At 42.4% G+C, this 13,289-nt stretch overlaps 1 protein-coding gene across 11 annotated transcripts in view; it reads right to left on the bottom strand.

The window, feature by feature from the left end:
• Positions 1-13,289, bottom strand: part of L3MBTL4 (L3MBTL histone methyl-lysine binding protein 4) — a 484,756-nt gene that overhangs the window by 313,644 nt on the left and 157,823 nt on the right. For 10 of the 11 annotated variants that reach the window (XM_058438625.1, XM_032152774.2, XM_058438624.1 and 7 more), the window contains one exon: positions 11,649-11,740. In XM_058438625.1, coding sequence (XP_058294608.1) covers positions 11,649-11,740 — 92 coding nt within the window. Of the gene's footprint in view, positions 1-11,406; positions 11,550-11,648; positions 11,741-13,289 lie in introns of those variants that run through there. The other variant, XM_058438629.1, reaches the window with a different exon arrangement.

Below are 13,289 nucleotides of genomic sequence, written 5' to 3' on the forward strand. Positions count from 1 at the left end.
TCATTCTTAATTGATAAAGCACCAGCAAAAGATGCAAAAAAATATTCTTGCATCTTATTAGCAGCGGTGTGGGAAATTGATTAGAAAGGTGGCAAGACTAGAAGTAGAAGATGTTAAAAAGGCTTTAAGTATCTGCCAATAATTGAGAATCTGCCATATGCCATGTACAGTGTCTAAGTCAACTACGTAAGCCTTAAAACCCCCTGGGGCCAGGTGCGGTGGCTCACGCCTATAATTCCAGCACTTTGGGAGGCCAAGGCGGTCAGATCACAAGGTCAAGAGATCAAGACCACCCTGGCCAACGTGGTGAAACCCCGTCTCTACTAAAAATACAAAAATTAGCTGGGTGTGGTGGTGTGCACCTGTAGTCCCAGCTACTCAGGAGGCTGAGGCAGGAGAATCGCTTGAGCCTGAGAGGCAGAGGTTGCAATCAGCCAAGATCACGCCACTGCACTCCAGCCTGGCAACAGAGCAAGACTCCGTCTCAAAACAAACAAACAAACAAAAAACCCTATACTGGAACTTTGACAATCCCCATTTCACACATGAAGAAACTAAGGCTCACAGTTATTCACAAATTGCTCTGTTTGCACACTGGTCAATACAAAACCTGGAATTCAAATTCAACCGTTGACCTGTGCACTTAACTGCCAAGTTCTATTACATTTAGAAAGTTGCAACAGCCTTGACAAGTGATAATGAGGACCTCAGCCAGTGCAAGTAGGACTGCGAATGGGGGAAGTGGCCAGATTCAGTACATACTTAGGGGGTAAAATGGGCAGTGCCTGATGCCTGGCTGGAGGCAGAGGACAAGGGAGGCAGAGGATTTTAAGGTGGTGCCCACATTTCAGGCTTGAAATAAATTATCAAATTTTCCATAATGCTAATTTTCACCTTGATAATGGTAATGATATCTATCAACACTTTCAAAGACTTCATGGGAAGCTCAGGAACAACCACAGGCTGCATCCTTCCAACTTTCTGTTGCATTATTACAGCTCCAATGTTCTTCCAGGAAACTTGCAATAAATCCTTTCATCATAAAAGTCTATTTACTGCAAGACAATGGAAGACTATAAGAGTTTACGAAGCTCCTTCCTTGCTTTTTCCTTGAGAAACTTTATGATTTTTACCTGAGTTAACAGTGGCACTTAATAAGAATGTTAGATTTTCTTCTGGCTTTCTCTTGTTTTAATCACAGAAAACAGAGAACTTAAAATATTATATACACTAATACACATACACACACTCACCACATACACACATTTGCCTCTTTTTCTATTCTTGCTCAAATTACACCTTAATATAGCTGTTTTTAATAGTGGAGTCAGAGTGGGGTTCATGATGTCTTCAGGCGTTCTAGAATCCTCTTGAATTTTATACAAAATTTTGGGTGCAAATGGATAAAAGCATTTCCTCAAGGATATTATTATTCCCTAAGGATACCCTAATTCCCTGAGGATAGTATCAATAGCTTTCATTAGATATTCAAAGAGGTCTAAGACACAAAAACAGATTAAGAGCCACATGGCTACGCTTCAAGGGGATTTGTCATTAATCAACCCACTGACTAAATAATACACATTTGGAAGACTTCAGTACGCAGAACACAGCAGTTCACTGCAGTTTTTCATCATGGGGATACAGGCCAGGCAGCAAGGCATGCTTCAAATTCCGCCTTTTCAAAGTGATACCTTTTTTTTTTTTTTTTTTTTTTTTGCCATCTATTTGTTTGGCTGATGGGGAAAATCATCACCTACATAATTAAACAGAACTTGCTACAAAGCTGCAGTTAAGATGGCAGTGAAGGATGGCTGATGGTGTATTTTTAAACTTTCATTTTAGAGACTACTTCCTTGTTATTTTGAACATTTTTCATAGATTAATTCTGAACTTAGAATCCTAAACTGCTGCCAAGATTATATAGCAAGAGGCATTCTACAAATAGAGAAACAGAACTCAGGGCTCAACAAAAATATGCTTTAATAAGTTAAGTGAATGCAGTTCTTATTGGCTTTTTGTGAATCCATTCTGCTAGAATTTCAATTGCAAAATCCTCATTTCCCCAGAAGCTACTGATAGTAAGAAATTTGGCTGCATAATAAACATTTTAATGTGCATCCTAACCACTGACTGAATTATGGTCTCAGAAACAAAAACAAAGCACATACTGGAGCAGGTAAAACACCACTAGGTCTAGGCAACCTTAGACCAGCAAAGATCATTTATGAACATAGAAAAAGAACCCACACCATTCATAATACAGGACTGCATAGAAAGAACTTTTTAAAATAACTTCTCAAATTGTTTGATAATTCACTGGCCATCACCGAATGGATTCCACAAATCCTCTGAGTCTAGTGTCTGAAACAATAAACTCACATATTTTTCCCCCAATGACTAAACTCTTCCCAGAGAAAATAGACAAGGATACTTCTAATACATATTTCCTTTAATTAAACGAGAAGTCATGTCTACCCTTGATTCCGAATGCCACCATTTTCTTCTTTGATTTCTCCTCCTTCTGAAGAGCTCTGAACTTGACATTCAGCTTCCAGCTGGAACTGCAGATAAGCAGCCTGTTACAGGGGCTTCATACCCCTACCAGGAACTAAAAAGCAGTCCTGATCTGACTGCCTGGTTCCAGACTTCAGATCTGCTCAACTACTTCCCAGCAGCCCTGGTACTTTTAATCACCATCTCAGAGACACAGATTCTAAATGTAGGAAAAGCATCTGAACCACATCAGGATGTATCTTCAATTCTGCCCCACAACTTAGACCTTTAGAAACTATGGGAAATGAACATGAATGGAAATTCTTTCTGCCCTTCAGAGCCCCAGCAAGTAATCATCTTAAACGACTTCATGTCACAAGGCCACACTCTATTTTTAAAATACAGTTCCTTCTTTGGTCTCGATATGCCTTGTGATTTAAACTCCAACCAAACATCTCAATATAATGCACACAGTATTCTTTCAAAAAATGCTTTTTTTTTTGCCCCTGGGAGTACTGTTAAATACCAATGAAGTTACCTTAAAACTGGAGGCACAAAATACATATAAAAGGCAAAAAAAAAAAAAAAAAGAATAGGTAGACAAGCAAACAGTTTAGGCAATTAAAAAGAGGATATAGACTCAGGCTATAATTTGGTTCCAAGCATATTAGAATGCATAAAATATTTCACTACATTTTACAAAAGTACTAAAAAGCCAGACATGGTCATCATTTGGCTAATGATTAATATTTAAAGTACTAAGAAGCATCTATATTAAAACAGTGATAGTGTTCTCAGTGACTGCCAAGTAATTTGGAAGCATGTTCACAGCACAAACACTTGGTATCTGACTAAACTCTTTTGGCTGGAAAGGTTCTGGGTATCTCAAAGTTTCACAAGGAGTTTTAACAAATAGGAATTTCCACAGAACAATCTTCCTGCACCTGCAGGGCTAAATACAAATTCAGACTATCAAAAACAAAATGCATATGTGCACATCTTTCAGATTCTATTTAATGTATAGGCATAGATGGAAAAATTCCATTTTTAAAATATAATTCAGGCATAAGTGAAGAACTTAAATTTGGGGTAGGGTGAATTCCCTTTACTTAGATTTCAAGTAAGGAAGACAGAGAGAGAATAGGAATGTGTTCAAATAAGGCTGTCTTGTTTCTAGGACAATTAGGAGGTTAAACCAGGAAGGTGCCTCTGTTCCTCCAACAACCCCCAGCCCCTCCCAAAAATAAATGCAACCCTATTATCCTGCAGAAGGCTGGAATTTCCTTTTCAGGACATACAGTATTTCTTTCTGAAATCATACTAGATTATAATAATAGCTATGAAGAGGGGAAGAAGGTAGAGCAGGACAAGAAAGTAGGGGGAGGTGGGAACGCCACGATTGTGCCTTGTTTAGAGAGAAAGGGGATGAAATGAGGAACCACTTCTGGTTTCATCATGAATAAAGCTCGTGAGTCATCAGGCAGGAGAGAGGAGGCTGGGAACAACGTGACCCACTAAGGATTCTTCTCCAAGGACAGCGGGTTTCCCGCTGGGCACCCACTCTTAAATGCAGATCGGGAGACAGAGACAGGAACACCCACCGTGGGCAGGCCAGGCTGGAAGGATAGAGGACTGTGGTCGAACCGAGGCAAGTTCTGGCAAGCACAAGGTCTGCGGAGGCCAGGCTGGGCTAGTGTTCTGAATAAATGGGAGGTCGGCGGTCAGAGCACACAGGGCTACCAAGAGGGGCTGAGAAAAGGCAGTGGGAAAAGCAAGGGACGAGAGAGTGATTTTAAGAACCGCTTGTATTTAAGAAAGTCATGTATATGCCAGACACTGTAGTATGCTGGACACTTGATATACACGATGTGGAATTCTTCAAGAAAATCCCTGAGAAGTAAGTGATATTATCTGCTGTTTTCAGTTAAATCAACTAAGAGTCAGGGAGGTGCCTCCACACAGTGAGGGGAAGCAGTGGAGGGCTTACTGAGGCAGTGCAGGTAAAAGCACCAGCAAACAATACAAACCTCTCCCGGGAACCAGAAGGCAGAGAGGAACTAAAACAAGAAGAAAGAAACCCAAGTCAGGCTTCCAGGAGATCACAATTTCACCGAGAGACAAAATACACCCACACATAACCACATAGAATGGCACAAGAAGCAGCCAGAGGTGTTAAGTACACAACTGATAAACAGAGAAACCACAATTCACAAAGATCCCTCCGGCAAGGCGTGCAGGCAAGGTGAAAGGTAGGGCCAGCCTGGACAGAGAAAAATCGTTTAAGGAACTGCTGTAAAAACGCATGTGGAAAAAAACCCAGGGTGCACCATAAATGAAGGCAGTAGTGCTGCGGAGTGACAGTAGCAATAGAACAATTATGAGGTAAAGCTGGAGCAGATTAGATTGCCAAACATACACAGAGCGAAGAGGAGAGGGTGGAACAAGCTGGCTGCAGGGGAACCGAGCACAGAGTCCTTCACAGGGACACAGAGCCCCGGGAGCTGGTCCCACCGAGGGGGGCTGAAAGGTCTGGATGTTCTGAGGTCTGCCTGCCCTCCAGGTGAAGAGGCGTGAAGACCAGGAGAAAGACCCGGGAGGGGGCGCAGGAGCTGTGTTGCGACTCAGTGGGATGGCAGTTAAGGAGCTGGATGAACTGACCCAAAGTTCAGGTTGCGGAGGCTGGAGGTGGGAAAGAAAGTTAGAAAAATCCAGAAAGAGAAAATGCAGTCTAAAATTTCAAGAAGCCAGTCTGGACTAAGGAGATGAGTTAGGGAGGAAAATGCAGAACCAAGGGACACTATTTTTTCATAAAGATGGAACAAACTTAAGCATATTTGCATTCTAAAAGGAAATGTTCTTTTCTTTTCTTTTTTCTTTTCTATTTTTGTTTTTTTTTTTTAGATGGAGTTTCGCTCTTGTTGCCCAGGCTGGAGTGCAATGGTGCAATCTCGGCTCACCCCAACCTCCACTTCCCCGGTTCAAGTGATTCTCCTGCCTCAGCCTCCAGAGCAGCTGGGATTACAGGCCTGCACCACTATACCCGGCTAATTTTGTATTTTAAGTAGAGATGGGGCTTCTCCATGTTGGTCAGGCTGGTCTCTAACTCCCAACCTCAGGTGATCCACCCACCTCAGCCTCCCAAAGTGCTGGGATTACAGGCATGAGCCACCTCGCCCGGCTCTAAAAGGAAATGTTCAAAAGAGAAGAAACGTCAACTTAGAGGCAGGCCATGAGATAACTGATGGAGTAAGATCTCTAGAAAGGGAGGAATGGAAAGGATGCAGAGCACAGATGCAGGAGGCTGGAGAGAAGGGACACTGCTTCCAGGACCACAGGGGAAAGAGGCAGGAAGAGGTGTGCTGAGCGTTGGTCTGCAGGGGGCAGTGGAAGGTCTCACCACATGCAGTAAGGGACTGAAGGCTTCAGGTGGGAGGAAAGATGCCTGCCAGCATAGACCTGCTTTCCTAGGGAGCAGAGAGAGCCCAGACTAACAACACAGAAGGACGGCCAGACAATGCCTACACGCTGAGGCTGTGCATCTGCAGGGCCACAGCTATCTGCAAGGCCTCATGGCTCCTACTCAGCAGTGCTTGGCACCTGGGGTAGAGAAGTTAGGCAGTGAATATGCATTAGTCAGGAGCTGGGATTGCGGTGGGCATGGATGGGGAGAGGACAGCAGGGAGGGAAGGGACTGAAGATCCTGGCAAGAGAATGGCTGACATGAAGGAACTGGGCTGAGCTGGCCAGGGAAAATGTGAAGCCAGGAGGGAGACAACAAAGGAACTACAAGTCTTAAAAGAAAAAGTGGTGCTGTAACAATAAGGGACAGAAAAATCTGGAAAGACAGTGGACAAAATCAGATGGTGAGATTAAAGTTTACCACTGCAGAGGAGGTTCAACTGTGACTTATGCCAGTGTGGTCACGAAGGCAGATGGGTTGAACTGAAAAGGGGGCACTGGTTCCTGGCGTGGAGGCACCCAAGGTCTTAGGAGGTAGACGGACTGTCACATGGGCAAAGGAATGTCCCAGGGTGAGAACAGGACTGGGTGGGAGAGGGTAGAGGAGGGGAGGGAGCAGAGGGAGGTGAACAGTGTGAGCAGACACACATGCACACACACCCTATTGAGGCAGCAAGAGTGGAAATAGCAGTGATACGACTGCATAAATCACCAAGAAGGGAGGGTTGGGCATGCAAGTGGAAATAGGGTAAGAAAGGGGTGGTTGGGAGCTGCAGTAGGCTAGGCCTGCCTGCACCCTGAAGGAGGAGTGGACATGGCACACAGGCACCTAGGAGGCAGAGTCCCCGGGGAAAGCAGGTGTGCACCTGGCCACAGGGAGGAGGGAACGACATGTTGAGCTCTTGGGAAAATTGCATAATTTGTTTTACCACAGGCAGGACTGCAAAGGCCACAGAAGAATAATTTCGGAGAGAGACAACCCATGAGAAGTCACTCAGACCAGGGTCAGAAACAGAACAGGAACAGCAATGGAAAGAGGATGACACCACTGATGGGCACCTAGGTCAATTCAATGTCTTTGCTATGGTGAATAGTGCTGCGATGAACATGCAACTCCATGTGCCTTTCTTTCTCTGCAGCCTTGCCAGTATCTGTTGTTTTTTGACTTTATAATAATAAGCATTCTGACTGGTGTGAGATGGTATCTCTTTGTGGTTTTAATTTGCATTTCTCTGATGATTAGTGATGTTACGCATTTTTTATGTTTGTTGGCCACTTGTATGTCTTCTTTTGAGAAGTGTCTGTTCACGTCTTTTGCCCATTTTTTATTTTTTATTTTTTATTTTTTCTTCTCCTTTCTCCTGCTCCATCTCCTTCATTCTTTTTTTGCCCATTTTTAATGGGTTAATTGGTTTTTGCTTATTGAATCTAGTTCCTTATAGATTCTGGATATATTAGATCATCTGCATAGTTTGTGAATATTTTCTCCCATTCTGTAAGTTGTCTCTTTACTCTGTTGATGGTTTCTTTTGCTGTGCAGAAGCCCTTTAGTTTAATTAGGTCTCAGTTGTCAAATTTTGTTTTTGCTGTAATTGCTTCTGAGGATTTAGTCATAAATTCTTTCTCAAGACCAGTGTTGAGAATGGTGTCTCCTAGGTTTTCTTTTAGAACTCTTACAGTTTGAGGTCTTACATTTAAATTATTAATTAATCTTGATTTAGTTTTTGTATATGGTGAAAGGTAGGGGGTCTAGTTTTAATCTTCTGTATATGGCTAGCCAGCTATCCCAGCACCATTTATTGAATAGGGAGTCCTTTCCCCATTGCTTTTTTTCTGTCAACTTTGTCAAAGATAAGATGGCTGTATCTGTGCAGCTTTATTTCTGGGCTCTTTATTCTGTTCCATTGTTCTATGTATCTGTTTTTGTACCAGTACCATGCTGTTTTGGTTTCTGTAGCCTTGCACTATAGTTTGAAGTCAGGTAATATGATGCCTCTGGCTTTGTTATTTTTGCTTAGGATTGCTTTCACTATTTGGGCTCTTTTTTAGTTCCTTGTGAATTTTAGAGTAAGTTTTTTTGGTTCTGTGAAAAATGACATTGGTAGTTTGATAGGAATAATGTTGAATCTGTAGATTGCTTTGGGCAGTATGGCCACTTTAATAATATTGATTCTTCTCACCCATGAGCATGGAATGTTTTTCCATTTGTTTATGTCATCTGTGATTTCTTTTAGCCATGTTTTGTAGTTCTCCTTGAAAAGATCTTTCGCCTTCTTGGTTAAATGTATTCCTAGATATTTTTCTCTGTGTGTGCCTATTGCAATTGGGATTGTGTTCTTGATTTTCTCTCAGCTTGAACGTTATTGGTGTATAGAAATGCTACTGACTTTTGTACACTGATTTTGTATCCTGAAACTTTACTGAATTCATTTATCAGTCCCAGGAGCCTTTTGTTAGAATCTTTAGGGTTTTCTAAGCACAGAATTAAGTTTTATTTTCAACATTTCAGTGTCAAAAGCTGAAGGGTTCCATCTCAGCTGGCTGACCTGAACAACATTATACTAATATTTACACAATGAAAATGAACATTAATAGTCAAAAGCACAATGTCAATATAAAACTGAGTTCAGTCTGATGCTCCTTCTTGGAAAGGTGGCATGAAACATCTGCCTTTTTGATTATATTGAAACCTATTTTTAATTATAGACAATGCTTATTTCATCTGAAAATATAAATTCAAGTTAGAGTAACACTGTGATCCTGAACACAAGCATCTTCTTTAGTTATTAGGGCAAATCAGACGTAATAATTAGTGAGCTTAATTCTCTCCTCATTCAGGGTTGAATGAGGTCTCATCTCACACATGGAATGCCTAATAAATTCATTACTTGTGGGCAATTAACATTCTACCTCAAATTGTTGCTGTGTTATTATGGGCATATCATATCCCAACTAGCTGGCAAGATCCTAAGACACCATGTCATACGTTCTTTAGTGTTTTGGCCAGTCTTACATGGCACTTTGCACACACAGAGTCTTAAACACGTGGGCAGCTTGAGTGTTAGATTATGACTGGAGAGAAAGGCAGTCCAACATGTCAAACATGTCTGTTTTCTCACACACTAATGCTTTGCTGTTACTTTCAGAGATGACAAATATTAGAGTTCAAAAGCTTGAGAAAGTCCTTAGCCAAAGAATCATCAAAGGGTGCATCACCTGCTCACCACTCACCTCCCTCAAAGAGTCTCTCCAACTCTCTCCACCCTCCCAAGGGGGCCCACTCCTGTCTGTATGTCCCACAATGTTGTGCTCCTCCCACTTACTGCCTTCCAGCACTTCTTTTGTCATCTCTCTATAAAGTCAAGGGGGAAAGCTACATGACCCAGAGCCTATGATTACACCGTTCCCAATACCATCATGAGGATTTATTTCAGGAACAGAAATCCCACATTTGCCCTTTTGGTCTTTTTTTAGTTAACACCAGGTCATGAGGGAAAATTTGAGGAAGAAATTCTCAGTCCTGCAGCTGTTCTTGCACTGGCTGATGGATCTTAGAGGAGAAGCTCTAGAATAATGTTAATACACTGATGGGCTGAGATGTGGGGCAACACAGGAGCTGGACAGGGAATCTAGCACTTGGCTGCCATCAGCCAAAACTTTCTTGCTCTGATAAGTAGTCCACACACTTCACCCTTAACACCCAAACATCTGATTTAATCCTGGCGGCGGGTGTGTGTGTGTGTGTGTGAGAGTGTGTGTAAGAGAGGACCCTTGCCCTGGGACCCTAATCTGAGGACACAGCACAGGTGTGACTCCTAAGCCACAGCAGCCATCAGGGCACAAACCTTACCTATGTTCTTTGGCTCAACCTCAAATCCTGGACCTTGACCCCGCTACCTCTGAGTGATAGTTCTCAGGCAGCTCCAGTTTCAGCCCACTCTGTTCTACCCTCCCAACCTGCAGTGGCCCCGTGGCAAGGGCAGGAAGGGGCAGCAGGGAAAGGGCAAGGCGACTGTGAGCTACACTGAACTGCCCTGGTCCCAGCCAACCACCTTCAGAGATCTTTACACTCAGAAGCGAGAAGAGTTTCCCTAGAAGTCACTCAACAGCGACTGATCATCTGAGCACACTCAACACAGCAGGCACTGCCGGGATACATGAAGGAAAATCCCTTACCTTACTGAGCTTGCACCTTTTGATGGAAGAAACCCCCTAAGTCTTATCAGGTGAAAGCAACGTGGGGAAACATGGACCTGACTCCTAGACAGAAATGGCACAGTTCTGAAACCTTCTATGGTAATCAGCCTCAAACCTGCACAAAGAATGCAGGAGGTTCTCAAGCTACACATTTCCAGGCCCAGCCCCTGAGGGTCTGATTTAGTAGGTCTCAGGAAGACCCACGCTGTGCTCTCCAAAGCTCACAGAAGTAAATGGTGCAAAGGCTGGGTTAAGAACACTGCTCTAGATGTTCTCATTTTCCATGGTATGACCTTCATACTGTTTGTTAGTGAAGCATACCACCTAGACAACAAAAGGACATGCATCATTTCTTGAACACGAGGGGTCTGCATTTGGTTTCCCTTTCTTTTCCTCTTTGCTATACTTCTTCTTCCCTGTCCCACTGCCATATCCAGGATTACAAATGCTGGCCCTTTCACACGCTAACAAATACTAGATGTAACTCAACAGATGTCATGAAAAGTAAACCAAATAAAAAGTTGTAGTTTCCTGCTGTAAAGAAATGGGCTGGGCATGGCGGCTTACGCCTGTAATCCCCAGCACTTTGGGAGGCCGAGGCAGGCAGATCATGAGGTCAGGAGATGGAGACCACCCTGGCCAACACAGTGAAACCCTGTCTCTACTAAAAATACAAAAATTAGCTGGGCATGGTGGCACTAATCCCAGCTTCTCAGGAGGCTGAGGCAGGAGAATCACTTGAACCACGGAGTTGGAGGTTGCCGTGAGCCAAGATCATGCCACTGCACTCCAGCCTGGTGATAGAGCCAGACTCCATCTCACAAAAAAAAAAAAAAAAAAAGTAAAGTGATAAGGCAAATCTGATGCATATAAATTTCCCCAAAACATCTAAAACTCTGACCAAGAAAACAAAAAGACTATCAGAAGATTTGGTGTCTTGGGTAAAGGCCCTGTAAGGCCCTGCTGATAGCAGATGGTCAAGGAAGTCTACACCGGCTGCTCTGTTCACCTTTCTAGTCATGTATGCCAGGATTCAGGGGTTTCAACGTCTTCTCTAACATCTTGCTTGACTCACCACTCTTAGAAACACATCCAAACAGATCCCTCTAACTGCAGGTAATACTGGCTAATAGAAGTAAAACCTAACACTTTATTGAGCATTTATAGTATGCACATTGCATCCTATATCCTTTATGGGTACAACTGATTTAGTCCTCCAACCACCCAAGGAGAAAGGTAGGGAACATTTCCTACCTCATGGATGAGAAAACTGAATTGAATGACTTGCCCAAGGTCACAGAGCTGGCAGGTGGCGGCGCTGGGCTCCAGCCCACTCTGAAACACTAAAGCTCTGATTAGGTTTGTGGGGTCATTTTCCAGCAGAGCCTACAAATAATTCAAATAAGTTGATGGCCTATCTAAGAAAGTCATTTCATTTTAACTAAACCTCTTAAGTGTTGCTTCCTTGCAAAAATATAAGTCCTTCAGTGGCTGACCTTGGAAAACAGCTCAACAGGTGCTGCGACCGCCTTCTGTTCTTTCAAGTACCACTCCCAAGACCATGCTCCCTGCGCAGCCGCTGAAGGGACTGGAAGAGAAAACACAATGACTTTTCTCAAAACGATTAGTGACAGGGAAATAATAAAACTTACTTGACAATAAACTCAAGAAGCAGGCTAATTAGTTAAATTGGTAGTTGAAAGACCCAGCAACTAAGAAGAGCCTTCTCTCTCAATTCATATGAACGTTCAGTAAAATCACCTAACCACTCCATATTCAGCTCTTCCTGTTTCGGACCAGGCTAATGAATATGTCCCACCCTCAAGAAAATGCCTAGTGCATTCTCAAATTAGGTACCATCTTGCTCCTCTCTAAGAGGGTGAACAGGCACAGGCTTTCTGGAAAGTGATTTAGTTAATTTTACAGTGAATAGTCTAAAGTTTTTTATAATCTCCTTCCACTTTCATACTTCTTTTTGCTGTGAATGTCAATTGGCACAACCTGTGGAAAGGTAATGTGGCAGTATTTGTCAAAGCTTAAAAATCGTTCCTGGCCTGGTGCAGTGACTCATGCCTGTAATCCCAGCACTTTGGGAGGCCAAGGTAGGTGGATCACCTGAGGTCAAGAGTTTGAGACCAGCCTGGCCAACATGGTGAAACCCCATCTCTACAAAAAATACAAAAATTAGCCAGGCATCGTGGCAGGTGTCTATAATCCCAGCTACTCGGGAGGCTGAGGAAGGAGAATTGCTTGAACCCAGGAGGTGGAGGTTGCAGTGAGCAGAGATCACACTACTGCACTCCAGCCTGGGCCACAAGAGCGAAACCTCATCTTGCGGAAAAAAAAAAAAAATCGTTCCTAAAAGTTGAACCAGCAATTCTCCTAGGAATTTGTCTTAATGCAATCACAGTAGATGCACCCAAGGGGCAAAACACAAGAGTTTTTTTCCTAGAATCCAACATCAAATTAAACACTGGAAACAAAGTAAAGGTCCACAAAGGAGGAGGTAATTAAACGCGTTACATGGACATGCCCTTTCAAAACCAGCCAGTAAATGGCTTTGTAGACAACTGTCTAAAGGCAGAGAAGGACTATGTAATGATATACTACTAAGTAGGAAAAAGAAGCAGTTAAGGAAACAAATTGATCATTTTTGGTAAATGTGTAATAGATTAAATAAGACTAAACTTACATAAATCAAAAACATTTAAGTGAAATCATCTTAAGTGCCAGAATTATAAATAATTCCTTCCCAATTTTCTTTGTGCTTTCTTTTTCTGCTTTCCAAATTTTCTAGATGAATAGCTTATCTTTGTAATTCAACAAAATTATCATTTTTGAACAACAAAAGCTGGCAAAAAGGATTAATAGTTATCTCAGGTTTACATTCTACTCCCCAGTAACTTCTTCTCTAGGATTACATACTAAAAAAGTAGTTAAGCATTGATAAAAGTTGATGGTAAAAATGTACATCACAAACTAACAGCAAAATGCAAAGTAGTATTAATATGGGAAGGAGGTTAAAGAAACTATTGTACATACATACATATATGCTTCTGAGGTTATCGAAAACTATATTTTTATGTTTTATGTATTTAATATATTTTGAGAATTATCTGGGTTAAGTAAAAAAACTA

Source organism: Hylobates moloch, unplaced genomic scaffold (assembly GCF_009828535.3).
Source record: "Hylobates moloch isolate HMO894 unplaced genomic scaffold, HMol_V3 SCAFFOLD_5, whole genome shotgun sequence".
NCBI classification, from domain to species: Eukaryota; Metazoa; Chordata; class Mammalia; order Primates; family Hylobatidae; genus Hylobates; species Hylobates moloch.